The sequence below is a fragment of the Pteronotus mesoamericanus genome, unplaced genomic scaffold (assembly GCF_021234165.1).
Source record: "Pteronotus mesoamericanus isolate MK-2021 breed Mesoamerican mustached bat unplaced genomic scaffold, CSHL_Meso_final scaffold_1186, whole genome shotgun sequence".
NCBI classification, from domain to species: domain Eukaryota; kingdom Metazoa; phylum Chordata; class Mammalia; order Chiroptera; family Mormoopidae; genus Pteronotus; species Pteronotus mesoamericanus.
Window position 1 is genome coordinate 9,156,939 of NW_026555302.1, and position 27,224 is coordinate 9,184,162.

The 27,224-nt window shown below is 56.5% G+C and overlaps 1 protein-coding gene across 2 annotated transcripts in view; it reads left to right on the forward strand.

Moving 5' to 3' along the window:
• ASTN1 (astrotactin 1) overlaps positions 1–27,224 on the forward strand; it is a 267,008-nt gene extending 239,784 nt beyond the window's left edge. For both annotated transcript variants that reach the window (XM_054587723.1, XM_054587724.1), the window contains exons 17-23: positions 6,135–6,403; positions 9,953–10,086; positions 13,581–13,732; positions 14,755–14,890; positions 18,514–18,614; positions 22,509–22,692; positions 26,408–27,224. In XM_054587723.1, the coding sequence (XP_054443698.1) occupies positions 6,135–6,403; positions 9,953–10,086; positions 13,581–13,732; positions 14,755–14,890; positions 18,514–18,614; positions 22,509–22,692; positions 26,408–26,645 (1,214 nt within the window). In that variant the 3' untranslated portion in view covers positions 26,646–27,224. The remainder of the gene's footprint in view (positions 1–6,134; positions 6,404–9,952; positions 10,087–13,580; positions 13,733–14,754; positions 14,891–18,513; positions 18,615–22,508; positions 22,693–26,407) is intronic.

Genomic DNA, 27,224 nt, shown 5'->3' on the forward strand with positions numbered 1-27,224 from the left:
GCCGCCTCTGAGCCAGTGGGCAGGGAGGCGTGCACGGCTGGACACGCGGGCGAGTCTCGGTGTGCAAGCTGAGACCAGGCAAAGTGTCCGTGTCATCCTTCCATCCATCCTCGGCCCCAGAGGGTTTTTCTCTCTCCTGCTGTTCAAACCACTGCCCTTTTTATGTGACGTGGGACGTGAGATTCTGAATCCCAGTACCATTGCTGTCCCTGCCACAGTGACGCGCCCTCCATCTCAGCTACTGTTTGGTACCCTGGGCCTCCGAGACCTGGGCACCTGATGTGCCCTTTGTCACTTCGTGACATCAGTGGCTAAGCTGTCCCACATTTTCTAGCCACAGGCGAACCCCTGCCTACTCTGCAGCACCAGCGTTGGCTACCCCTTTTCTTCAGCTTAAATCCTTGAATCCCACGGAGGTTAATTACCCAGTGCTCATGAATGAGTTTTGAGATGCAAAATTTGCAAGACTGACTTTGGCAGTATTTCCTTCAGTCTTTGCAACTAGAGTATCTCTGACCTATTCCCATTTGTACCAGAAAGTAGTGGAACTCACTCTGGACTGATGTCCCTCTTCTCAGAAAACTAGGACATCTCCAAAGACTGCAGGACAAGGAACACATGAAATGAATTTAAACCCAGCCTGTCCAGTTAGGACCTACGGACACAGTTGCCACTTTGCATCCAAGTCATTATAAGTGATTTATTAATTCAGCAAACACGTGCAGGCATTCAATAAATAGGTGTGCAGAGAATTGCTGAGTGCGTGAGTTACGTTCCCCGTTAGGCGCTGTGGGATATTATAATGAGGGGCAAGACGAAATTTCTCCCGGCCAGGAGCCCCCCACTCAGTGGAGTCGCTGGTGGGCAGGGCGGGGAAGCAGACGGGCATTGTGAGAATCACTGCCTCTGGAGAACGCCCCCGGAGTCCCGGGCACGCCGGCCGCTCCGTGGACGGAGGCTGTGCGTCTCTACCGCAGCCTTACCGAGTCAGTTCATTTATCACCACGTATGAGAGAGCCCCCAGAAAGCTTCAGAAACGGGCCTTAAATGACACGGTTAGCAAGTGGTCAGGTCAGAAACCCAGCCAGGCAGTCTGTCTGAGACCCCCCACTTCAGACCGCAGCGCTGCGGGGCAGCCGTGGGCGAGCCGAGGGGCGGGTGGTTGGCGGGCAGTACAGGATGGAGCCGTACGGAGCCTGGGTGGGTGATGGGGAGAGCGGGACAGACCGATGAGGAAGCCAGATTTCTGCCTCGGGCGCCTGGGAAGCCGGGGCATGTGGAAGTCAAGGTGCCGCTGGGCAGACATTCGAGTGGACTTCCCAGCAAGCACGCTAAGGTCCTGTTCAAGTTGAGGAGGGGCTGGCTGTCACCCGCATAATGCTTTGTCCTTTCTCCTTGAGTGTTCGAAGCTTTGGGCTAGAGACTGTTCACAAATGCTTTGGTTTTATCACGTTTAACTTCTTTAGAAAGTGTGAATCGCTATTCATATTCTGACTTAACATACTCACTCCTACTTTTTCTGGTGTATGTAGGTACGTGTATGTGTGCATGCGTATATATATGGAGATAGTATATGTGGAGAGAGAGCGCTGGATAAACGATAACAGCAGGCAGCAGACGGAAGGTAGAGACAGGTGGATGCACACACCTGAACCCGGGGCACGGCATCGGGAGTGAGGGGGCAGAGCCCCTGAGCCCGGGGCACGCGCAGCGCCCAGGAGGGGCAGGGCGGGGCCGGTGTGTGCCCTGTCCTTTTTCCCCAGTCACTGGCGCACCGTGTTGTGTTTTGCTCTGCGCGCGTGTCCCATGGCAGGTCCGGGAGTTGACGTGGAGTCCATCCAGAGTCCCCGGACCTCCCTGTCCAAGCACATGATTAAACAGCCTGAGAGACTGATCTGAGCCTGGTGTGTGGACATAAGTGTGACCCCAGATAATTCGGGACACTCAGTGTGGGCCAGAGGAGCAGGCTGAGGGGGGGGGGGGCGGCGGCTGCAGCGGGGCTGTGGGCGGGCTTCCGGGGTCAGTGGGCGGTGGCCTTGTCCCACTGGCCCCACCTCACACTTTTGTTCCCGCGGAGCCGGCGCCACCTCCGAAAGCTGGGGCCTAACGGGCTTGCACTTGGCTTCTTGGCCCCCTAATGCACCACCTCTGCCGCTCTGGCTGCGATGTCATTAGCACCGCATGGCCTTGGGCCCCCGCTCTGGGGAGAGAGGTTCCTAAAGCAGCCCCAGAGCCCTGCAAGGATTGTACCAGTTCACCTCATGACCACGAGTTCGCGTTCGTGACCGCTGGTCCCCAGCAGCGGGCGGCCCAGCGTGAGGGTGGCTCTGTCCTTCCGTCGCCCTCAGGTGCTCCCGGGTCGGGCTGGGCTGATAAGCACATGCCCAAGGCCATGGGCACGGCCACAGCGAGATGGTGGACATCGAGCAGGCCGACGTTCTCGTACCACAATACTCTACGGGGGGGAATTCATCCACTGCGTGCCGTGGGGTGCAGATTTAGCCTCAAGCAAATGGCAGTTATTTATAGCAAACCGTATTTGCAAAATGCTTTGCAGTCTGGGGGGTTGTGAACTCCACTTCAGGTTGGCTGTTCCTCTACTTGCCAGAAACGGAAGGGTCACGGCGGGACTCCAGAGCCGCCCTGGGGCCGGCGGGGTGGGTCCGGCAGGTGGGGTGGGAGGAGGCCGCATCCAGGCATCTCCGTCTCAAGCCACCTGTGCCGGTGACAATCTCTGAAGGCCTTCGTTGTCGCTTACTTCTCATGTCCGGGGACTGCACTTGCTGAAACAGAGTATTCATTTTATTAAGAGACATTGTAGTGCCTCACATTACTAGAGTGTTTTTGCCCGGCATTGGAGGGGAGACCAGGGGAGAGAGCAGCGAGCCCGGGCCGCACGTGGCGTGGGCGCCGGGGCGGGGGGTTGGCGGGGCGCCTCCCCCCACTCTCCACACAGGCCTCGCTCCCGCCCGCTCTGGCGCCACGGGAGCTGAAAGCGAGTGCCAAAGATCAGACTGCCCTGAAGCTTTTAGGGTTTGAACTGCTCTTTCACGTGCCATGGATATAGGTGCTCCCTTTGGTCAAAGGGAGAGTCATGTAGGCCCCCACTGCTAGACTCCCTCATCTGGGCGGGTATTTCCCAACTTGTATCTCTAACCACGGGAGGAAAATCGGTTTCCTCCTTGAGAAATGGTGCACGCGCTCTCTCTCTCTCCTCCCCGCCCCCCCTTGCCGGAGGCTTTCAGGAGTTCGCGGCTTGTCACAGCCGTGGAAATCTGCCTCGTCTCCAGGCAGCCCCATCCTGGGTGATGGGGGACCAGTGGGGGGGGGCGGGGGTCAGACTTGGTTTCCAGCGGGGCCGCGTCATCGGGGCCGGAGAAGGCAGATGTCATTCTGCGCTAAAACAAGACTCGTGTGGCTCCCAGCCCTCCTTCCGCGCCCTCCTGGCTTCGCCGCCCTCCTCCCTAACGCAGCGCCTGTCTGGACCTGCAGGATGTCAGGCGGGGGTGGAGGTGGGAGTGAGGGGTTGCTCCCTCTGGACATGGGTTAATAAAATTGTACAGGTTGCAGGTGAGCGTCTTGATTTTAATTGGGAAAGCCAGGAGACAGAAGCGAGGGGAGCAGCCCCTCAAATATTCGCCGTGATTACAGCCCGGCGATGGATGGCTGGAGGGCGGCGGGGAGGGGGGGGGGCTGCCGCTCCGCTCGGGGCCGCGTGGGGTCGCAGCGCCCTCTGGTGGCCGCGCTGGGCTGTCAGACCCGAACGTCCTGAGCGGTGCGCGGCGAGGGGCTCTACCGTAGGGACGAGGATGTAGCAGGCGAGGGGCGTTCCGGGGTATTTGAGGATTAAAGGTGAGAGAAAAGGAATTTCTTGGTATCTTATTTCACTCAACATGAAGGATGTTCAGGGTTTTTAAATTTTTCTCTGGTGAGTTTTGTTTTCCCTCTATTACCGTGTGTCTCTCTATATTTTTTTTCCGTGGGATACGTTGGGTAGAATTGTTTTACTCAGTTTTTTTTTATTAATTGATGGAGAAAAATAGTGCCACCCCGGTTTCTTTTTAAGTAGCTCTGTATTATTTTTGCATAATTTCATTTTCTATGATGCCAAAACGGTCACAGAATTTATCGCACCTTCTCTTCCCTCTTCCAGAAGTCATTTTAGACTTGGTGTCCCCACCTAGTGGTCGTTTTGGGGAAACCTTGTGCCCGCCTCTTTGCTGAAGATGGACGTTCTCCACCAGGAGGGGCCGGGGCCGATGGCCACAGGCACCTGCTGCTGCGGGGCCTGCGGCCCACCAAGAGGCCCCAGCTCTCTGGGCGGCTCTCCAGGCAAAAGCAGCACTAGATAGCTTGACTGGTTTTTGCTTTTTATTTTTTTTGTTTCTTTTTTCTTTTCTTTTTTTATTTCATTCACCTTCCCAATGAACAAAGGCCTGTTTTTCTAGAAATACCACCAAGACTTCGAAGACCTCACCCCATCCCCCGCCCCACCTTCTCCTGCCTGTCCAGGAGGCCTGGCCAGAGCGTGGCCACTTTACAAACCCCGCCAGCCGTGCGTTGCATAAGCCGGGATGTCGACTACGAAGCGCAGTGGCCTGGAGCGACTTCGGCACTAGCTGGCCTGGGCCCCGGCCTCCTGCCTGGTAACATTGTTCTTGCTTTTGGCTTGTGTGGGTCTGTCGCTCTCTGATGACAGACGAAGGGCCTGCGCTCGCCTCTGGATCTGTCACTAAACCAGGTGCAAATGTGACACACACGCCATCCCACCTTTACAGACACGGAGTGCGCCCTTAGCCTTAGCGCACAGGAGGGGTCCCGGGGCATGGGCCCCTTGCCCGAGGAACAGTGACGCATCTCTGGGAAGCCGCGCTGCTGAGCGGTCTCGTATTCCGTGTTTTACGGGGCACGCGAGAGGGGACAGCAGGGTGCTTCCCAGACTCCACAGGAGAGAACACTGCTGGGAAGTCAGTGAGTTGTGTCTCGCAGTCACCTTCTGGAACCTTCCAGCCAGTTCCCCCAACGATTCAGCCCCCGAGCAGGGGCGTCGCATTCTTGCTGCCCATTGTTTCCTACGGCCCCAGGAGCCTGCCCACCGCTGAGTACCGTGTGGGACCGCAGGGGTCAGGGAGCCCAGGCTTCCTGCCAGCAGACTCTGCTTCCGTCTTCCTGTAGAATTGATGAGTTAAGTGAAAAACCAGGATGGAGTGGGAGAGAAACACAAGCAGTACGTCTTCCCATTGCGGGGAAATACTATTTTCTGGTAGGCATTTCCAACATTTGTCACCAAAAAATAAACCAAGAGCCCTCCACCCCCACCCGCCTTTGACTCATCAGTCGGGATGATATGGACCCATCTCTCAGGCTTTGAGGTTCAGATCTTTTTGAAAAAGCCAGAGTTCCTTCCTTGTCTTTAATACATTGGTTAATAATGAAGCTGAGGCATCCTGTGACGTGAGGGCTTTGGAATCCAGTGAAACTGGATTCACATCTCAGACCTCACAGTAGGTCAGCCATGGGATCCTGAGGCTCTGAGCCTCTGTCTTTGCATCTGTAAAATGGGCACAATGACAGAATTCCTCCATGCGGAGAGCTGGTGCAAGGGGCGAAGGAAGTCTAGTCAGATATCTCGTTCCTGGTGCATGGAGGCTCGCCAAGTCTCACCGGCGGTCAGTGATTAAAGCCGTGATGGGTGGCGCGTGTTCAGCATGCGCTGGCCCCTGTGATGTGCCCTAAAGTCAGCCTGGCCTTTCCCCAGTGCCAGATGCAGGTGCCACACACGCCTCCGTGCTCGGGATGTAGAAACTGAGCCATGGGGCCGTCACCCCTGCCACGGTCGGCCTTGTCAATGATAGTCACAGGCCTGCAGGGGAACCGCAGGAATGTCCCCAAGACGATCTGTGGAGCTGACGGTGCTCAGAAAGGAAACAGCCTGCTCCCCGCTTGGGAGCGTCTGGGGTTCCTGGGAAGAGGGGCCCGCCAAATTAGAGGGACGACAGAACCATGTTCTTGCCCCTCTGTGACACTCTCTGCCCGCTCGAGGACGCGACTCCAGCGCTCGGGACCACGAGGCCATGCAGTCCTTGCTCCTCCTCCTCCCTCCTCACTGTCCCTCTTCCTTTTGTGTCCGGCAGGCAACTCCCCCTCCGACGAGTCGGAGGAGCGGGAGAGGGACCCCAAGGTGCTGACGTTCCCAGAGTACATCACCAGCCTGTCGGAGTCGGGCACCAAGCGCGTGGCGGCTGGAGTCCGCATGGAGTGCCAGAGCAAGGGACGGTGCCCCTCGTCCTGCCCCCTGTGTCACGTGGCTTCCAGCCCCGACACCCCGGCCGAGCCCGTTCTGCTGGAGGTGACCAGAGCGGCCCCCATCTATGAACTGGTGACCAACAACCAGACCCAGAGGGTAAGAGGCCTGGGACCCTTGGCTCAGGGAGGCAGCGGCGGCCACAGAGGGCTTTGGAGGTGACAGGGTGCCGCGGAGCCCGAGCTGGGCTGTGGGTAGTGAGGCTTTTTGTGTAGCTAGTCTAGGTGCCTCATTTGCTTAGATTTGCATGTTCGCATAGTAAATCAAGTCAGTGCAGCCACAATTCCCATGGCGATGACTCAGGAGCCACAACTGAGCCTTCATGTAGGCCTTTGGGCAGCAGGGCCCGGAAGGAAGAAGGGAGGCAGGGCATTTGCAGTCGCCAGTGCTGTAGTTCAGGACGTCTCAGGGGCAGCCCAGCGTGCGGGCGTGGGACCTGCGAGCCTGGCAGCTGCAGCGAGCGCAGAAGGAGCCCGTCGGGCAGAGGGGAGCGACCTGGCCGCCTGGGCCTGGAGGGTTGGTCTCCCGCCCATCACACCGGCCCTCAGAACAAAACGGCACGTCCACGCAGAACCTTACGTTACGCTGCGGGGCCAGGCCGTCTCCCAAACCGCCCCTCTGTCCCTTCTGGGCCTCCCTTTCCAAAGGAGGAAATGCAGGGACCCAAAAAGGATAAGCCAGAGAAATGTGACCAAGGCGGTGACTTCACTCGTCCCCTCTCGCAGGGACATAATGATAGTGGGTCAAAATAGACACAACAACAACGACAACAAAAATAAAAACACGGAAGCTCAGGGCGTGGGGCTTCAGAGACAATTGGCAAAGATGACCTTGGGGACAAGATATGATAGAGACACAGCAGTGAGCTGCTCACCTGCCTGAGAGGCGTGGCCATCCAGGTGGGGTGACGATTGCTTTCTCTGTCCTCTTTTAAGGGACACCTGGTGTGTGACAGTTAGGTTGTCGGTAGTGCCTAGCCCTGCAGGAGGGATCTCGTGTGTGTGTGTGTGTGTGTGTGTGTGTGTGTGTGTGTGTGTGTCTGTCACCTCTCGGCCTCTGCCACAGATATGTCACTGAGTGTTTGAAAGGATGGTCTTTCACCGGAACAAGAAGATGAATCGTTTCCTTGGCTTACAAATTCCAGTTTGAGAGAAGCGACCACAGAAGACAAGTGGGAGGGAAGGGGCCCCTGGAGAGGGTTGGGGGTGAAGAGAAGGGAGGGGCTTGTGTCACCATGGAGACCCCAAGTGACAGTGGCTTTAATCCAATGCCCGGCCCCGCCCTTGCCTGCCCCACTTTGCCTCCTTCCAGAAGCATCCGTGGGGCCAGGCATGCAAAGCTGGAGAACAGGGACAAGCTGGGTGGGACAGGGGGGCAAGGAGTCCCTGCTTCCTGCAGGGGCATCGCGAGCAGAGTGAGGACGGTCTGTCTTCAGGGACCCCCTTTCTGGGTCCCTGCTTGCCAGACGCAGCCCTGCCCGGTCCCCTGCCCTGGTCTTAAGCCGGGAGGCATCTCCCATCTGGCCGTGTTTTGATCTCTCGAATTTCTAAACACACAGACAAGGTGGCCCGCTGGAGGTGAGCCACCCTCGTGTCTCCTCTGCCTGAGGCAGGTTCTGTCTTCACCACCCCCTCTGCCCCTCCGCCCGTCCTCCTGACTCCGCTCGTGCTCTCGGGGAACGGAGGCGCGTGGGGAGGTGAAGGGCGCCATCATGACATCAGCCACTCGGCGTGTCTCTTGAGTGGACCTGGGGGCCCGCGTTCTGCCTTCGCTCAGCCTCGTTGGTCCCCTGGTGGATGAGTCGTCCCGATGCCACGTTGCAGTGCCATCCGCGATCACAGTCCAGAAACGAGGTCTAACAATATGCCCAACAAACCCGAACTCACCACCTTCCACCCCAGACACTGCCGTTGGGCTTCCATCTCAGTGAGTGGAGTTCTTTTCCACCAACTTGCCCAAACTGGACACCAGGGATGCTCCCTAATTTGTTTTGTCTCTAACATCTATTTCATCACCAAGGGCCCCAGGTATCTCAAATCTATTTTTTCTGTAGTTTAAAAAACAAAAAACAAAAAACACACCTTCTGATTTGGTTCAGTCAGGCAAAGCGCAGCGTGAGCGCCTGGTGGGCACCGGCTCCCCGCTGGGCACTGGGCCACCGCACTAGTCCAGGGAGCCCGAGGTGTGCGTGAGTCACGCGGGGCTCAGGTTCTGGCCCTGCCCCACTCGCGAGCCTGTGACCCTGAGCGAGTCACCAACCCTTTGACACTAAGTGTCCTCCACTGTAAATCATGACAACAGCCGTTTGCCATGGAGCTCAAACCAAAGTGTCAGCGCCCAGGAGGGCCTTGTGAATTCTAGGGCTCAATGCAGATCAGCGGTGACGAAGACTTGGCCCCTGCTCCTTAGAGACTCCCAGTCGGAGGAGGTGTGAACACTGTCTCAGCTCGTCTGGTACAAAAGGGCCCGTGTTAGCTTCTGGAAGGGTGACACACAGGACACCGGCTTCGGGCTGGGGCATTACGATGTTTGTAGAGGTTGTCTCTTCGTTCTTATCTCCTCCTCCTCCTCCTCGCATTTTTTGGCCTCAAATTTTCCAGGCTCGCTGTTTCCTCCAAGTTACCAGTTACACGGGGCGCAGTGACAGAGGGACTAGAGGAAGGAACCCTGGGAAAGCAGGGGCTGCCGCGGGCGCGCGGGCCAGGGAGAAGGCTCTGACCCAGGCCAGCCCGGCCGGCTGCGCGCCCGCGGCCCTGGGCTGGGGACGAGGCAGCGGGGCCCGCGGAGGGGCCGGTGCCCGCAGGACCCGCTTCCTCGCCAGGGATCCCCCTCACAGGCTCTGCTCCCTCCCCCACGTGATCGGTGCACGGAGCTGGGGCCTGCTGGCGAGCACCTGCTGCGACCCACTGTGTGTGTGAGTGTGAGGGACGGTGCTAGGCTCAGCGGTACCGAGAAGCGGCCATGGAAGGGCCAGCCCTGCCGTTCAGAGATGACGGTGATTGCTGGCATGTACGGATGCCTAGCGTGCACTACTTACATGGGACTGACGTGTGCGAACATGCTACTTTCATCCCGTTGGCCAGGGAGGAAGCCGAGTTTATGTAATCTGCCCGAGGTCACATGACGCTGCCTGGCAGGGCCGCGTGCACGGGTAAACACGCGAGAGAGGGCGGCGGCGCGCTGCAGGGACGCGCAGACGCCCGGGGCCGGAGGCAGGGGGCACGTGAGGATGCACAGGCAGGCCTTGGAGAAAGGCCGCTGCCTCGGGCAGAGGGGCGAGTGGCAGAGGCCTGGCCATCCAGGTGGGGGGACAATTACTTTCTCTTGCCTGGGGAGGTGGCCGTTGCTGCCAGGGCCCAGCTGGGGGACGAGGAGACGGAGTGGTGGGGATGGCAGGCGTCCCAGGTCTTTGCCCCAGGGACAACCGCTGTGCTAATGCGAGACGGCCCCTCCGGGTCCCGGGAGGCGCAGGCCCCCCAGGACAGGCCCCCGGGGAGGAGCGTTAGATTATAAATGGCGAAGAGGTGGCGCAGCCTCCTGGCTGGAAGTTACGCAGGGGCCAGCAGCGCTGTGGAGCGCCGTCCCCAGCTCCTGGCGACTCAGCCCTGGCCCCTGGACGCTCACTCTTCTCTCTGCCCTCTCGTGCAGCTCTTGCAGGAGGCCACCATGAGCTCCCTGTGGTGCTCCGGGACTGGAGACGTCATCGAGGACTGGTGTCGCTGCGACTCCACCGCGTTCGGAGCTGACGGACTGCCCACGTGTGCGCCTCTCCCGCAGCCCGTGTACGGGTCCCGGTCCCGGTCCCTCTGCCGGCCCTTGTTGGCGAGGCTCTGCTGTTAGCAAAGCTGGGGGCTGGGGACAGAAGGAAGCCGTGGGGCCGCGCCTGCAAGCAGGGGCTCTTAACCTCCCGGGGGCGGCAGGGGCGCGGACTGTCATGCCAGGAGGGATGGTTTGGCAGTAGTCGGAGGAGACGTTCAAAGGGAGTGTGGAAAGGGGACGGCCGGGTCTAGATTTGGGGGGCGAGGAAGGCTCCGTGAAGGAGGCGGCCTCGCCCTTCTCCTCGCAGGTGGAGAACGTCGGGCAGCCGGGCCCGGGGGGAGGGGTCAAGGTCTAGAATAAGGCCAACGACGCACTTCCTGGGCGCCCGGCGCCCGGTGGCGCGGTTCGGTACCGTTAGCCCCCCTGTAACGGACAAGGGGATGGACGTGTGTGGGCCGAGTGGTTTTCAAGGTCCCGGAGCAGGAGGCAGAGCCATGGCTAAGAGGCCGTGAGAGCAGCCACGGGAGGACGGAGAGGATGCCCCTGAGAGATGGCTTTGCGGGGCACCGGCAGGACCTGGTGGCCGACGGTGGGTGTGGGAAGGAAGAAGTTGAGAACGGACTTTGACTTGTGACCGGGGCGGGTGGGAAGAGGACTGAGCCACCGCCGAGGAGAGGAGCACCAAAGCAGCAGCAAGGCGGGGGAGGGGACCGGTGCCCCGGGGCAGCGGTCAGAGGGAAAGGTGGTCTGGGGCTGCGTGCGAAAGTAAACTCTGGGGAGAAGAAGATGTCAGTGAAGCCCAGAGGGAAGAGGGAAGGAACCGCAGCGCTGAGAAAGGACACTCCAGAATATGTATCACCTGCGAAGAGCGGCGGGCCGGGGCGACTGTTAGGGCGTGTCTGCATCTGAGGGGTGAACGAACGGAGCGCAAAGGGCTGCAAAGGGGCTGAGAACGGACGCGTCCGATGTCCTTCCCCTCGGGGAGGCTGCACGGACTGGCTGAACGTCGGGTGAATCCTGATGGGCCAGGGCCCAAGGCAGGAGCCCCTTCCAGTCTCTCATGTGGCATCTGCCATGGAGTGAAGCACAGAGCTGTTGTGTCTAACCACAGGCTGGTCAGGCAAAGAAAGCCCGAAGCGAGTTCAGGACCCCAGGAACCTGGAGGGCCGGGCGGGCAGGAGCAAGGCGGCGGCAGGGACAGCAAGCGACAGGGTGGTCTTGGCGAACCCTGCGCCCTGCCTGCTACGCAGAGGTGCAGGGGGAGTTGAGGGGCCCACCCTGAGCAGGAAGAAAACATAGAAAGAGGACAACATTGTAGTAGAGTGTCATTACAAGCCAATGTTTTCTCTCGTCCATGGGCCTTCTCTCTGTGGGTAGTTTGGCTTCTTGCTCTCCATAGTGTGACTTGGACCTCCCGAGTCAAAAGATGATCAAGCTCATTATTCGTACAAGTCCTCTCTTTTGGTAGAAAAGGAACCATTTGGTAGAAAAGAAGATGGTGCTTCTAGACTGCTTCACCAAGAAAGCTGCCTTTGCCACCTAACGTGGAAGCCACCGGACAGTTACGACCTCAGACACAGGAGCTCGCATTGGTACCGTGGGGCCGATTTCATGTGTGTGCTGCGTTTACTGAATGTCATAGAGATCAAATCGGGCTAAATTTTCATGAACAGGAACATCTTTAGGGACCACATTTTTCTTGTTAACTCTATAATCATTTCTCTTTGTAGCAGACCTTGGTTTCTTGAATTTTTCTTGGTAGTTGGAAATAGAAATGTACTTTAGTTTTACACAGGTCTGTGTCAGACACACACACACACACACACACACACTCACACACACTCACTCACTCACTTACTCACACACTCCTGTTTCTCAGGAAAGGCCAGCCTTAGTGTTTTCACGGAATCTGAGTTCTCAGAAAGGCTTGCTTACTTGCTTAAGCTTCCTAATGCTTATTCTTCAAAATAGCACTCTGCATATGACTCTAATTAATGAATTTGTCAATATCTGCACTGTTTTGGGTCCAGCCCATCTTTCGTGTCATATGCAAACTATGCACTTCTTCATCGTAAGCCACTAAAGAGCATGTGTTTCACATTATTTCCCCACTAGTTGAATTCCTCGCTGTGGCTCCCACCACCTCCCATGATTTCTTGTTGAAGTTCTTATCACACGTTATTATAATCACATGCATAATTGTATATTTGTCTATGGACCACGCCACAAAAACGGGCTGGAGCTGGCATGTTGCACACTGCGTCTTCAGCACTCACCAAGCACATTCTTATAAGTACCGGGTGCTTAATAAATCTTTGCTGAAGAGAAGTTGAACATTGCTTTGGTGTGATGCATCCCCAGTGCCTTGCCCAGTGATCCCTGAGACCCAGGACAGGCATCTGGGAGCTGAGTGGCGGCTAGCAGGGCAGGACAGTGGGGGCCGGGGGTAGGGAAGCCAGCGTGGGCGCGAATGGCAGGGATACGTGTGAGGGAGGGCAGCTGGGGTGAGCAGCAACTGGGAAAAACCCCAGAAGCCAGTGGTCTAGGAAGAAACAGTTGGAAGCAAGTGAGAAACCTGAGACACACACACATGAAGTCAGAAGCAGGCAGGGAATGGAAACCACTTGGACCCTTAGGAGATTCATACCAGTGAATGTCAGTAACGGTCACTGAGCGTCTGCAACGTACGGAGAGGTGTGAGACAGCAAGGCCAAGAGTGGCCAAGGTGGACGGTCCGCACAGAGGGAAGAGGCAACGAACTGGGAAAAGCAAGAAAAGGATGGAATCCAGAATCTGGATGTTCAAAGAAACCCAGGAGCTAAAACGGAAGCTGAAACGAGTTTGCAGACACGGGTCGTCACCCTGAGGACAGCCTGACATGTGGCCAGCTGTCTCTTGCCCAGTACAGCCCCCCATGAGCACCACCTCCAAACAGCCTGCTCCGAGGCCAACCTGTGGAAGGCCTGGGGGAGAAGAGATGGTGCGCCCGTAGCCGGGGAGGAAGCCAGGGCCGCGCCGGCGGGGCAGGTCCCGCTGTGCTGTGGAAGGTGAGGTGGCTGTGGCCTTGCCTGCGCTGGGCTCTCCTGGGCATCACGTTCGGTGGGCCTGGGTATGAGCATTACGGGCACATGCTCTTATTTGTCCAGAGAAAATGCAGAAATTAAACTTCCCAGCTCTCAAAAGTGCTACCCCAAAAGCCCTGTCCCTGGCCGCGTGCGATGCACACAGGCAACCAACCATCTTTGACTCACTCGCTTCCTTAATTACAAATGCACGTTGAGTTCCTAACCCGTAACAGGCACTTAGATGAATAAACTATAAATTTCAAGGACCTTTCAAGAAACTTGACCCTCGACGGAAGGGGGACGGGCCTTCCAAGAGGTCTCTGTGGCGGTGGGGTAAGAAGTTAGAGGAGCCTGTAGTGCGGCAGCTGAGGAGGTGGCCAGCGGTGGCGTCTGAAGGCCCTCGCGGGCCTCAGCAGGGGCCCCGTGTCACGTGCCCTCCCATCTGCCCCCAGGCTGCGGCTGTCCACGGCTCACGAGCCCAGCAGCACCCTCGTGGTCCTGGCATGGGAGCACTCGGAGCCCCCCATCGGCGTCCAGGTCGTAGACTACCTCATCCGCCAGGAGAAGGTCACCGACAGGCTGGACCACTCCAAAGTGGAGACAGGTGAGTGTCTCGCGCTCCAGGGGCTCCTCCGGATGCAGAGGGAGGAGAGAGGTGCCCTGCCCCCCCCACCCCCCACTCTGGGGCCCGTGTCCCAGAGCGACAGCTGGCGGGGTGGGTGGCGGAAGCGCCCGCTGTCTTTTTCAGTTACAAGGTTTGCATGGTGAGCTCTGACCAAGCCTTGTTTTGATTTTGTTTTTCTTTTTGTTTTTAAAAGAAGTGTCCATTTCATTGCCTCCAGGCACACTCAGGGAGAAATAACAACGCAGCGCACTGTAACCCTAGCCCGCAATTAGGACACAGTCCTGTGCAAACCACTGCCATGATTACAGAAGAAAAGATTTCTTTGCTAATAACCCCCCTCCAGGCAAAAGCATGTGCAGACAGACTCACTTCCCCCACGTCTTGTCCTAAAGCAAACTCTGCTTTTGCCAGGACCAGCTAGAAGGGGACAGCCTTACAGTTAAACGCCCCGTGAGAAACGTCCTGTGCCTGGCTGTTTCACTGTCTACGCATAGGATAGGTGAATGGAAATCGTTCCCAAAGCTTAGACGTGAGTGTGGTCACCGATAGGATGGTGGCACCCACAGCCTGACTCAGGGCGAACATCTGGTGAAACTGTCACTGGGCAGTAGAGACGTACTCAGTGCTTTCGGGCAGGGGTTGCTGTCTACATCTCTTCCAAGGCCCTTCCCCTGGTGGGCACAGGTACCGCCACGGCCTGGCCATGACCATTGGCCAGATGGCTGTTCTCACCAAGGACATTTCATAAAAGAACTTCCAAGTGTGGCCTGTCCATCTTCCTTCTTTGTTTCTGACCTCGTTCTGGGCAAGTGGCTCCAAATCACTTAGTTAAACGGGCAATGGCCATGAAAACTCATTCCTTCTAAGTCTCCTTTCTCTACTTGGAACTGGGGAAGCCCGGGGACCAAGCGGTTTTCCTGTGAAGTCCTGAGTTGACCCCGTGTCCTCCCTGCTTGGCCATCTGGGTTCCTCATGCCTTCTCCATCTCCTCCTCTGGGCAGAGACGGTGCTGAGCTTCGTGGACGACATCATCTCGGGCGCGAAGTCTCCCTGCGCCATGCCCTCACAAGTGCCCGACAAGCAGCTCACCACCATCTCGCTCATCATCCGGTGCCTGGAGCCCGACACCATCTATATGTGAGTGACGCACAAGACACGGCCGTTCCTCACTCCCAGCAGCTCGGGGCTCCTAGCTGGTGCCCTTTTGCTACTTGAGTTCCTGTAGAGACGTGCAGAACTTTTGGGGGTCTCAGGTCTTGTCCCTGTCGGCCTTACACAGACCCTTCTAGACACGGGAGGGGGAGGATGGAGAGAGATACTGGAGTCCCATCCTGCAAAGAGTTTGCAGTCTAGAGGGGAAATAGGTAAACAGCTGACTTCGACATCAGGCAGAATGGAAGTACTGCTAGATGGAAGAGCAAGCAACACGTAGAAGAGAAAAGAAAGGGATTAACTGTAACTTGAGGGGATGTCCTCTGAACTGGGCTGTGTAGCATTTTAGTAGGAAGGGTCCTGTTGGGAAAGGCGCCCCAGGCGGGCGAAACGGCGAGGAGGCGGTAAGAGGCTTGAGGGTGAGGAGCCGGGTAATCCATGGCGGGGGAGGGAGCAGATGGTGGGTAAAAGGATAGAGGAGCCTGGGGAAATAGTGTGGATGCTGTAAATCAAGGGAGGAGATTAATTTTTTGGAGGAAAGAAGTAGAATAACAAGAACCCTGCTGTGGAAAGCTAGCTCCAAGGGCATTGAAACAGACAGTTTACAGAGGTTGCAGATGGCCAGCATCTTCCTTCAAAGGAAACAGCGTGACCCCCACATCACAGCAGCTAGAGCAGCCCCGCTCTCCCTGGGGCTCGTCCCCGTCCCGCCTCCTGCTCGGGGCGGCCCGGAGACACTCGCGAAGCAGAGACAGGACGGACGCCGGAGGAGGAGAGAGAGTGATGGCATCTACGTCACGACGGGACAATGGGGGGGAGGGCAGAGGCAGAAACCGTCGTAATGTAGCTCTGGGACCGTCTGACCCCATCAGGATGAAAAACATTGAACAGTTTACAGATGAGGTCTCGAGAATAGAGGCGAGGTTTCCCGAATAAATCATTTCCATTTCCACAGTCAGAGAGTTCAAGGACGAAAAGCAGTAGAAACGCAAGTGGCATGGATTGCAGGGTGAACTTGGATGCCCAGGCTGAATACCTCCAATACGGGAAGAGGGAGTGTAACCGGGGGGCCATGCAGAGGAAGGTCAAATACATGAAGGCCAGCGTCTGGGAGGGGAGTAGGACGAGGTGGAGGGACGCCCCTGCTGATGCTTGGACGAAGGGACAAAGGCGCCGGCGATGAAATGCAGCAGGAACTACCATGGTCAGGGAGGGCTCCCCCGTGCCCGTCCCGAAGTCACACTGTCCATTAGGCGTTTCGAAGCTCCTGTGAGCAGGAGGCCGGCAGAGTTGCCTGTGGGGAGCAGGGGACCCTCCTCATATTTGGCCCGATGTGGCTGTGTTTGCTGATGAAAGAACTGAGGCCGATACCGCCTCCCACTCTGATGTCTTTGGCAAACTTCCAGGGTTGCCCTTTTCCGGCCTGTGACACGTGGGCCTTGATTATTGGACAAGTTCAAGCCCGCGCATGGAACTGAGGGGAAGATAGCCAGCCTCCACCAGGTGGCGCTGCGGATCGCCGGCCAGGGCCCGCGGTGGCCGGCCCATTGCTCTGTGCGAGGGAGGAGAGGACCGAGCTTCCGCCGCTGGGGCAGGAAGGCAGGAGTCTGGATTAAGGGTCGAGAGCACCTGGGTCCCCCGCCCCAAGCCGGGTTTCTAACCATTAAGTGCTCGTAGGTGAGGCTCTGAAAGTTTCTGCAATGAAGGCTTCTCATCTCTAAGATAAAGGAGGGCAGCCTTCATCCAGGGACACCACGTGAGGGGCGTCTCAGCCCTGCGAGATTAAGGGGACCGGGCCCATCTTGTACCTGAGGAACCTGCGGTTCGGCCCCACCGAGCAGCTTTTCCAGAATCACGCCGCTGCATGTCTGAGCTGCGGCGGTGAGAATGGAATCCCGGTGAGCGCTTCCCCACGCACGACGTCTCACGCCCCAGCCACTCCGGGCTGCCAGGCGGATCCAGAAGCATGATCTTAGCACCTCAGGTGGAAGCACAAAGCTGGCGCTTTCCCTGGACCCACAGAGGTAGAACAGCTGGCTGGCCTGTCCTGTGCATTTTATTTAATGCCCTTAAAAATTGTTACTCTCCCCACAAGACAGATCCGGTTAAGAATCTGTGGGTGAAAAGTATCTTTAAGGGTGTCTAGTCCAACATCTTCATTTCAGAGACAGGAAAACAGGCTAGAGTGGGGCGGTGACCCCAGCCTCCCAGGCCACCGCCCCTCCATCCCGGAGTGGGCTCCCAGGAGAGCCACGGCCTTTTGGGGCACGTGACAGTGGCCAGGTAATTCAGAGGAAGGAAGCAGGTCCGGAGTGAGCAGCAGCAGCCACCACACTGGAGGGGGACGCGGCCGGCCCAGCACAGGGGGCCGAGGGCGCAGGCCTGGAACGTCGCTCCCCCGGGCGGGGCCGGGCCGGGCCGGGCAGTGCTGGTTCGCCGGCCCTCCGGGTTGGGACAGGGCCTCCCTCGCCTGTCCGGCAGCGCTGGCCGGCCCGTTTCTGGCCTCCGCGTGTTCCCTGGTGGACACGCTGACACCAACAGCAGACGGAGGTTTCCCGAACGACCGCCTGTGGTGCTCCCCATGTGTAAGGCACCCCCTGGACTCTCACAGTAAAAAGAAGCTGGTGGCTCCTTCAGTGTCCTGTGGGGTCGAGGGCACTGGGACCCCTGGGGAGTGGCTCATAGGTCAAGCATCCCCTCTACTTAGAAGGTGGTGGGACACGTCTATACCTCAGTAATTCCTCAATCAAGTGTGAAGGAAAAACGCTTGCGGAAAGCATTTCCTTTCCTAATACCTGGCTGTGCTATTAAATACAGTAAGTGCCTAGGAGCCTGAATTTTATGCTAATTGCCCTGTCAGAGAAATCTGGGAATTAACTTGAGCACAGGCATTTTTCTCAGGATTGTTTCAGTGTAGCTGGAACTTAATGCAAGTTGGGACAGAAAGCCAGGCTCCCCAGAGCGGAGACACAAGCTGGGGACGTGTGGGGGTGGGGAGACACGGTCCCAGGCTCGAGGCGGAGGCCGGCGGGGCGGGGCGGACGGAGCGCTGGGTCAGTGTTAGAGGCCTGGGCGTGACACCAGAGGTTGCTATCGCTGTCCCAGGCCCAGGGCGGGAATGCCCGCGTCAGTCCTCAATAGCCAGTCCTCGTCTCCTCTGGGCAGGGGCCTCTTAGAACCGCATCTTCTCACTGTCCTGCTCTCAGCGGCACCGTTCCCCTCGGGACTCGGGGCCCGCAGGGCAGCATCCGATGTGGCTGGCGTGAGACTTGCCTGCTCCCCATCCCTGGAGCCTCCGATCCAGCGGGTCTGGGTGCAGCGTGAGAACTCTCATTGCTGTTGCTGCTGGTCTGGGGGCCCCACCCTGAGGGCTAGGGCCCTCCGTCTTCCATCAAATAATGTCCCCAGACAGCAGCTTACAACCCGGGGCCCAACAGGAAGCAGTGAGAGGCTCTAGACCACGTGCCAGATGGCCTGGTTCGTGGCAGGAAGTGTGTCACAGAGTCACAGGGCGAGCAGCTGGCACCCTCCCGCCCGATCCAGGCAGAGCGCGGCCGTCCGCAGGTCCTCGGTTCTCTCTGGTAACGACACCCCCGCCTCCCTGCCAGGTTCACCCTGTGGGGTGTAGACAACACAGGACGGCGCTCCAGGCCCAGCGACGTGATCGTGAAGACCCCTTGCCCCGTGGTGGATGATATCAAAGCCCAAGGTGAGCAGCACTGAGGCCGGCAGGTCTACAGGTGGATGCCCCGGGGACCTCCCCGGCCACCAGGAGAGAGGGAGCACGTGGGGAGCCCCTCAAGCTCTGCCTCTCGCGGCAGCCCTTGTAGTAGCCCCTCACCGCACAGTAAGTCATGGGGCCAGCAGGGGGCGCTGACGAGGCTCCGGGTGCACGGGAGTCACACCGGGTGCCCAGTGCGACCTGATGCCCCCGCGGCCTCTGCCCTCGGGATGCTTGTTGGGTCACTTACGCTCTTCGTATTTTTCGCACATCTAAAAAGTTATTTTGAATTAAAACATGGAAAGGCTGCAGTTTAGGAATTGCTATTCTACTCCCTCCCCACCAAAGATGTTGTCAAAATCTTTTCTCTATCCTTCGGAGTAATTATGGAGCCATTCTGTGGTAACGAATCGTCTCTTCCGCGCACGATGCCCCTGGCTGGTGTGGTGCCGTCCCGCGTTCTGAGACTTGTCACATCCCCTCCACAGCCAGAACTTAGCTCTCCTGGTACCACTTCTCCAGGGCGCTGGTCGACCACCGGTTTCTCCAGTAGAACTGAACCGAGATACCTGCACACTGATCGGGACGCTGACTGATGCTGGAAGTTTAGGTGTGTAGGTTTCCACAGGACACATGGTGCGGCCAGACTGACCCTCTGGCACCCCTCCAGTCACCTTACGTGTGGCTCTGGGCCCCAGCTGTCAGGCCGCCCACCAGGGACACCATCCCTCAGCGTTCAAGGGCTGATTCCGTGACAATGTCGAGTCCTGGGGGGAGACCAACCTGGACCCATTCCCAGCAAAGTCACAGGCCCTGCAGCACGTTCCAGCTCAGAAAGGACTTCCATGCTAACTGCCTCATTAACCAAGCATCGCGTGTTGGGGCGCTGTTACCCGATCATCATCAGGCTCCTTCTTAAAACTCTTTCCTGGGGTGCCATTCCTCTTGTGACAAAGATTAACAGGCCTATAGGGGCCGGCATGGGGCGGCCCGGGCCCGCGCCCCGTGGAGGCCTCATGGCCTTTCTCGGTTCCTCCGATCCGCTTTCTCCAGCCGACCTCCCCAACTCCCGCCCCTTCCCGCCTGCAGAGCTCTGATCAGGGGTCCCTCCCTCGGCCCGGAAGGGGTCCGGGGCTGTGGCTGGAGTCCTCGTAGCGCCCGTTCCTTTCCTTCAGAACAAGTATCTCTGTTTTGTTACTTTGATCACGTGCTGAATGTCTGCCTACCTCACTGGACAGTGAGCGCCATGCGGGCAGGGTCCCAGTCTCTTTTTGACCAGTACGATGTCCCTAACACCTGAATGGCAGAAAGGTGACCAACTGGTTACAGAAAAGCTTACTCTGGAGTCAGACCACCCCTGTTCAAATTCCTGCTTTGCCATCTGTCTAACTCCTTGCCCTTGAGCAGGTTATTCACTTCATCCCTCAGTTTATGAATCTGTAAAATGGGACGAGGGGTCATAGTGCCATACATAATACATTTCCAGTCAGAGTTAAATGAGGGAATTTATGTGAAGTGTTTCTTTAAGTGCCTGTCCCATAGGCAGTGTGTGGTGTTCGGGAGTCTATGCATTCTGGGATGGTGGCTCTCATGTTCACCCTCCTACACCTGGGGTCAGGAGCCACCGAGCAGGGGACTTGGAGGTGAACAGGCACATCGGCCAGGCCACAGTATACCTCTTCTTGAAATGTGCACCACATAAATGTCCAGCATCAGTCAACGTCTCTATTCCTGTGCAACTATGTGAATATGCAAATGCTATCATTAACCACGCCCGCTTTCTAGGAGGAGGTCAGTATTTACTGAATGAATAGAACAGTGGCCCCACTTTAGAGACGCAGACTCTGGGATTCAGAATAGAGGTCAGCTGACCGGGGTTGGCAACTTAGCATTTAACAGAGCCAGGCACAGGCTCCTTACTTGGCATCCGTTCCCAGTTGCCTACAGTGTTAATTTAGGTATTTAGAGGGTTATTGTGTAGAAGACTGAAAATCTTTCTTTGTTCCTAAATACTGATGCAAGAAAGACCTACATTTAAAAAAAAAAAAAGTGTTCCAGTTAAACACCAAAACGTTCTCCCTTTCAGAACTGTTAGTGTCCACGGGGTGTTAGAGTTGAGTGCAGTGTCCCTTATGTACAGGACAGAGGCGCTTCCCTCTGGGGCGAGCGCCGCGTGGCTGACAGGGGGTGGGCTGCGTGACCTTTGAAGGCCTCTGCACCCCCTCAATGAGGAAAGCAGAGTCCGGGGTGGAAAACCCCCAAGTGAGAGGCTGTGTGGACAGGACCCGTGGCACCGCCTGTCGTCCTGTGCCGACTCCTCACTCCACGCTGGAGAGGACCTGGCGAGGAGGTGGCGGCCCAGCTCTTAACATGTCGGAGAGTTTGCGAATGTCCTTGCCGGCAGCGGTGGGCTCCTTGGACTTGCTTGCTGAGTAGGAAGCAAGCCAGTGGGACGTCCGGCAGGCAATTAGCAGGTAGGAGGGTCCTGGAGTGGCTTCAGCTTGCTCCCGAGTCTTGAGTTCCAGTCATTTAGCTGACATTTGTTTTTTGACCTCCTGTCTAGTCTGGCCTCACAGGCAAGGGCAGGACAGAAAAGGAAGGAAAGTATTGCAGTGTCTCGATGGAGCAGGGGTAAGAATTTATTCACGCCAGCCAAAGACACTGCTACCGTGATGCCTGCCATCCCCAGCGGCCCTGAATGCCCTTGGAATTGTGACAAGACATTAGGTTGCTATGCCTTAAAGTTAACCAGGGGGTCCAGTGGGCTGCATCTGGTTTAGAAACCTATAGGCTTAGTTTCTTCATCTCCAGATTTACCTTTGGGTCTGAGACAGCACTGCTGGCTGATCTTGGTTCCCAGCTGTTTAGGAAGGAAATGTAAACAAATTTCCTTTCTGATAGATTTAATGAGAAAACTCTTCATGATCAAGTGCTCTGAGCTCCGCAGGAAAAAATGCCAAGGCTTTCCAAATTCATTGCCCCTTTGCCACATCACCAAGTTCAGCTTAGCAATGTATGCCTTGGGGGCAGAAATATAAAAGCTGTAAATTAAACTGAAAGATGACTCACTTGGAACTGCGGAATGCACGGCATCCAGTTTACGTGTCATGCAGACCTGCGAGCTTGCCTTCCTGTCCGGCCGGGGCGGCCCTCCCCGCGCCCCGCCGCCCCTAGGGCGCCCCCCATGGCCCGAGGTGGGACTGAGCGAGGTGGGACTGAACACGCCTCGCTTCCTCCCCGAGCCGACGGCTGCCCCCGCGGCCCAGGTTGCTTTTATAGGACCCACTGGGCACCCAAGCACAGGCAGCCTCCAAGTGCGGGGAGTTCACGCCTCCTGGGGGTGAATGTGAAAGCCCTGTGGACCAACACGGAGGGGGGGCCAAGATAAAGTCTTCTCCCCCCACCCCACGGATGGACGGGTGAGGGTGCAGTAGCTTCCTACGTCCTCTGGACGCAGCGCCCCCACCCCAGTCCCTCGTGCGCCCTCTCCTGGTGCCTCTGCCTGCCTGGGATGGCACTGCCCATCAAGTAATAATCTCTGAGCTTTTGCCCCAGGCTCTCTATTTTTAGGAAACGTGGGTAAAGACAACGAATATTATAACAAGTTGACCAAGATGGTATTTCAATTCAAAAGACGAGGGACTTTCAATTTGTATTGTATTCAAAGGCTTTCATTTTATAGAAGAAATAACTGAAACCCAGTGGGGTAAAGGTAAAGTGAATTACTCAACCCACTTTCTCCAGATGCTGGGCTCGTTATTAAGTAATATATATATTAATTAATACTTAATATATTAAGTATTGCACACATGTGCCTGTATATATAATCGTCTGTGTATGTGTGCATATATAAAATCTTATTTACTTGTCTGCCCTCCTCAGAAATAGCGGACAAGATCTATAATCTCTTCAACGGCTACACCAGCGGGAAGGAGCAGCAGACGGCCTACAACACCCTCCTGGACCTGGGTGCACCCACGCTCCATCGGGTCCTCTACCACTACAACCAGCACTACGAGAGTTTCGGCGAGTTCACCTGGCGCTGTGAGGACGAACTAGGGCCCAGGTAAACTTAGGCTTCATTGCCTCTTATGCAGACCTCAGCTCGCGGAAAGTTTGTCCCTCCGCCACTACAACGATGCGTTTACGCGTCTATGCAGGAGCCCTGGGTGAGCGTCGGTGCTGGGAGATGAGGCCCTGTGATCTCGGACAGCTCGGCTCATACCGACCGGCTCAGCATAAGCTGTGTCTCAGTGGTCAGGCCATGGCTGCACTTCCCGAGCTCTGGAAACGCTTTGCCTGGATCTGTTTAACTGCCTCTTTGTCATGTGACATAGCATTCCAAATGCTAAAATAGTAGGAGCTGAAAGCTTGGTCTTGTGAAAGAAAATTCAGAATTTTATTGGAGAGGTTATCCAAAAATATTTTTTGCGTATGAACTTTGCACGTGTTGTATATGCATTCTACAGACACATTTTGAGCTGAATTCCACATCCTCTTAAAGGACAACATAGGGGCAGCCAGTGACCCACTTTGGCATCTATCTTGGCCGAAGTTAGGACATAATAGTGTTTGCCAGTTTCCTCTGGCCCTGGGGCTACAACTTCCCAAAACTCAGTACACACTGCTTTTTGATTGCACAACCCAGATAGGTCTTTGAAAGAGAAGAATGGGAAGAATGTGTAGAGATACTACCTTTCTTTTGTTCCATTCTTTATGGCCTTTTGTTGCTACTTTGAGAAAAAGATTTACCTACAAATACTAGAATTTGCAGATAAACACAGTGATGAGGCTTTTCACACAGAACATGAGTACCCGTATGTCCCAAAATTATTTAGCAGCTGATGGGGAAAAAAAAAAAAATAGAGCAAGCACTTGGAGGATGATAGGGGGAGAAGGGAAAACAAGAAAAGGAAGACAATCAACACCGGTGTGTCCTCCAGCACGTACAGAATCCTCGCACTCCAGACAACAGGGCTTAGCAGAAGGCCCACCCAAAAGTCGCGCTGTCCATCTGGCCTCTGACCGGCCCGGAGGGAGACCCCGCCTCCATGCGCCTCCTAGGACCTGAAATTATTAATGGTCCTGGAAGACCGTTGTTTAGGACACCGCCCCCTAGTTCCTTACTTTTGAAGGGAAGAGGAAATTTAGGATTGTCTTCTTAAAATAAAACGATTTCATGTGTGAGTTCAGGAAGAATCTTTATTCAGTCCACAAATTATTTCCTGATGTCTGTAAAGACTGGTAGTCTCTGAGCGAACAGGTGCCGTGGACCAGGACACGGAGGAGGAAAACAGATAAGGGACTTCGTTTGTTTTGTCTCAGTTTTGGTAAAAAGCCCACCCTGGGTTAGAAAGCGAGTACATGTTAAGTGTTCCCCCTGCTCCGTACCTTACTGCATTCCTGCCTCTTTTGCTCATGTTAGCCCCCCGCCCCCACTGCCCCTCCTCCCCGCCCCCCTACCCCCTCCCTCATCCCCCCCTCTTCCCCTGGCATTTATTGGGTGTAAATATACAGTTTTTGGTCAGGGAACATAAACATCACAATTTGAATAGCACGGACGTTTCCTCTAGCATCTTCGCGTCCAAGGGCATTTGGAATGCCAGTTCCTCTCTTGTAACTCAAGAGTCAGAAGGGGGTTGGTTAGCGGAGAAAGTGAGAGGGGAAGAAGTACGTGTCTCCCTGTGTAGTAACGCCCACTGCTGACTAGGTACTCTTCTCCCAAAACTCCCCTCCTGGGCGTTTTTACTGGTTTTCTAAGACTCCATGAGATTAGGAAAGAAGTCATTTCATCAGCTTGTGAAAGATGAAGTTGTCCTCGTGAATGTCAAGGACCTCAGGGACAACCACAGGGAGCACGGGCCTCTGCCTTGAGATTCATCAGCCCACTTCGGAGCCACCTGTAGGACTGACTGACAAGGGCTCTCTTGGTACCCACGTCCCAGGAGCACGCAGAAAGGATTCCCTCAGTTTGGTCCAGTCCCAGCCATTAAAATTCACAGAGGCTTCCAGGTTGAGCTGAGGGTTGAAATACTTTGAGAACAACAATGGCTGCCTTGCTCTGAAGGAAGACCACCACACGGGCTCTGAGAGGGTCAAGGGTAGACCCACAGTAATCATTATTTTTTAAAAAGTGAGCAGTGGAAGGAGCCACGAAGACTCATGGGGTCAGTCAGTCCATTTGTTGGAAAGGATGAATAGGCTGTGCTGCTTCACCCCTACTTCCTAAAGCTAATAGACGTGCTGCTCCTCTCTCTGCCTTCCTCCTCCTGTCCTCCACCTCCCCAGAATTTGTCAACCACTCGTGACATGTAGCAGGACAGGTTCAAAGGCTGGGCCACCAGAGCGCCTGTGGATGCTGGCTCTCAGAAAGCCTGCGTGGCCCACCTGGGGAGGCACCAGGAGGGGAGACCCCGTCTGTACAGGATACGGAGCCAGCCCACGGAGCGTGCCTTTGATTTCCTCTGACCCACCACTGAAGTTGGAGAAAATGCGACCGCACACTCGCCAGACCCCTGACTTTGCGGCTGAAGCCCAACACCTGTCCTCGTCGCAGGGCGCCATCCCCGGCATGCGGTGATGTCGTGGCCAGGACAGGAGGAGGAGGAAATGAGCGTGATTGCTGGTCCTTGAGAGCTCGTTCTAAACGGGGCGCGGAAACTCCCGTTTTCTGGAAGGAGTTGTTGATTACATGGGGAGGGGTGACTTCTTACCCAAGAAGTGACCCTGGCAGTCGATAGAGAGCGCGAGGGTTCTCACCGAGCTGCCCGGGAGAGCGTTTCCCAGCTTGTTCACATCAGTCTGTCTGCATGGTCTGTGGTCAGTACATCCTTGAAGAGGAGGCGCGCAGCTGAGCGAGGGGTTCCTGCGCCTTCCCACAGCCTGAGTGTTCAGGGTCAGGGCCCGGGGGGTCCAAGAGCGGCCAGCAGGTAGCCCCGTCTCCGCCTCCAGGACGCCAGGAAGAAGCCCACACACGAGCCAGGCGGTGGCCGCAGCCCGTTTCCCGTGGCCGAGTGCAGGCGGCCGCACTCCGTTCCAGGGTGGGAGGCCTCGGGGAGACCTCGCGCCCTCTGCTCCTTTCCCTCTCCGGGATCCACGACAGTGCGGGCGCCTCGCATCACCTCCCTCCCCATTTTTGAGTGGGGCTCGATGGCGACGGCCGCCGGCCTTCCTGAGCAGGAAAGGGGGGTGGGGCCTGAGCCGCTCAGAGGCTGGTTACTCCAGCGACGTGTGCCGCTGGAGGCCCGCCCTTGCCCAGGGAGGTCCCTGTGTCCACGCACCCCGAGGGTGGTGCTGGCATGGTCAGTGTCGCACTCAGTCACCTCCGAATGGGTGGAATCAGTTACGTTTGATGTCCCCTGACGTTCGCTGCATCGCTACTGCTACTCAGTGCAGAAATAGCTTTGAAAAGGGAGCTATTCAAACACCTTATCTGTCATTTAGTGGTTAAATTACTGGCTTGAAAGAAAATTGATTTGTCTCTCAAAACTGACAGCTCTATGATCTTAAAAGGGCAGACAGTCCCACTGAAATATCAGTAATTTTCTCTACATTTCTCCTTATTGCATTTTGTTTCTGTCTGCCCGTTTGCATATCCATTTTATTAATCATCTCATTCATTCATTCATTCGCTTCACAAATATTTATGGAACGCCCCTGTTCTAAGTGCCAACGATAGAACGGTAAGCAAAATAGGCCGGCTCTGTCCCTTGAGCTCTAAATGTCATGCCCTTTGCTTTCCCCGCCGTCCCTTCCTTCTAACTTCTGCGCTTGATCTCTAGGAAAGCCGGCCTCATCCTCTCCCAGCTTGGGGACCTCAGCAGCTGGTGCAACGGACTCCTTCAGGAGCCCAAGATAAGCCTGCGACGCAGCTCCCTCAAGTACCTGGGCTGCCGCTACAGCGAGATCAAGCCCTACGGACTCGACTGGTCGGAGCTCAGCCAGGACCTCAGGAAGACGTGCGAGGAACAGACCCTGAGCGTCCCCTACAACGACTACGGGGACAGCAAAGACATCTAGCACGCTGCTGCCAGCAGAAAGCAGGAGCAAGGAGGGGACATCTGGGCTGGTTGGCGGATTTTTACTCTTTTTTTAATGGAACATTAAAACCTCCGCAGGTGACTGCTAAGCCAGGGAGCAGCGGACCCTTGCGCCCTGCGGGACTCCTCCGCGACGAGGTTCTGCGTCTGCGCAGCCGGGACGCCCGCCCCCACGGCCCCGTGCAGCGCCGTTGTTTCAGGGGCTTACTTTGGGGCTTGTTTTGTGGTTGATTTGTTTTTCCCCCAAGAGGTTCATTGAAACTCTCACAAATTCTGTCATGTTTCCCATGAACAGACTATCAAGTTAGGGCGCCCTGTGCTCCCTGAGTCCTTTACAGCTGGGGACACAGGCGGCCAGAGAGCCGGCCCCGGCGGCCCAGCTCACAGAGGACGGGGAGGCAGCCCTGCGCAGGCCTCGTGCTCGCCCCCGGGGGTCCTGCCGCTCACCCCACTCCCAGCCGGGGAGCCACAAGGGGCCCCCACCGCCAGGTCAGTGTTGCAGCCACCGAAGTGATTACCGGTCACGGGGAACTTCTGCTCGTCACCCCGACCCCTCTCA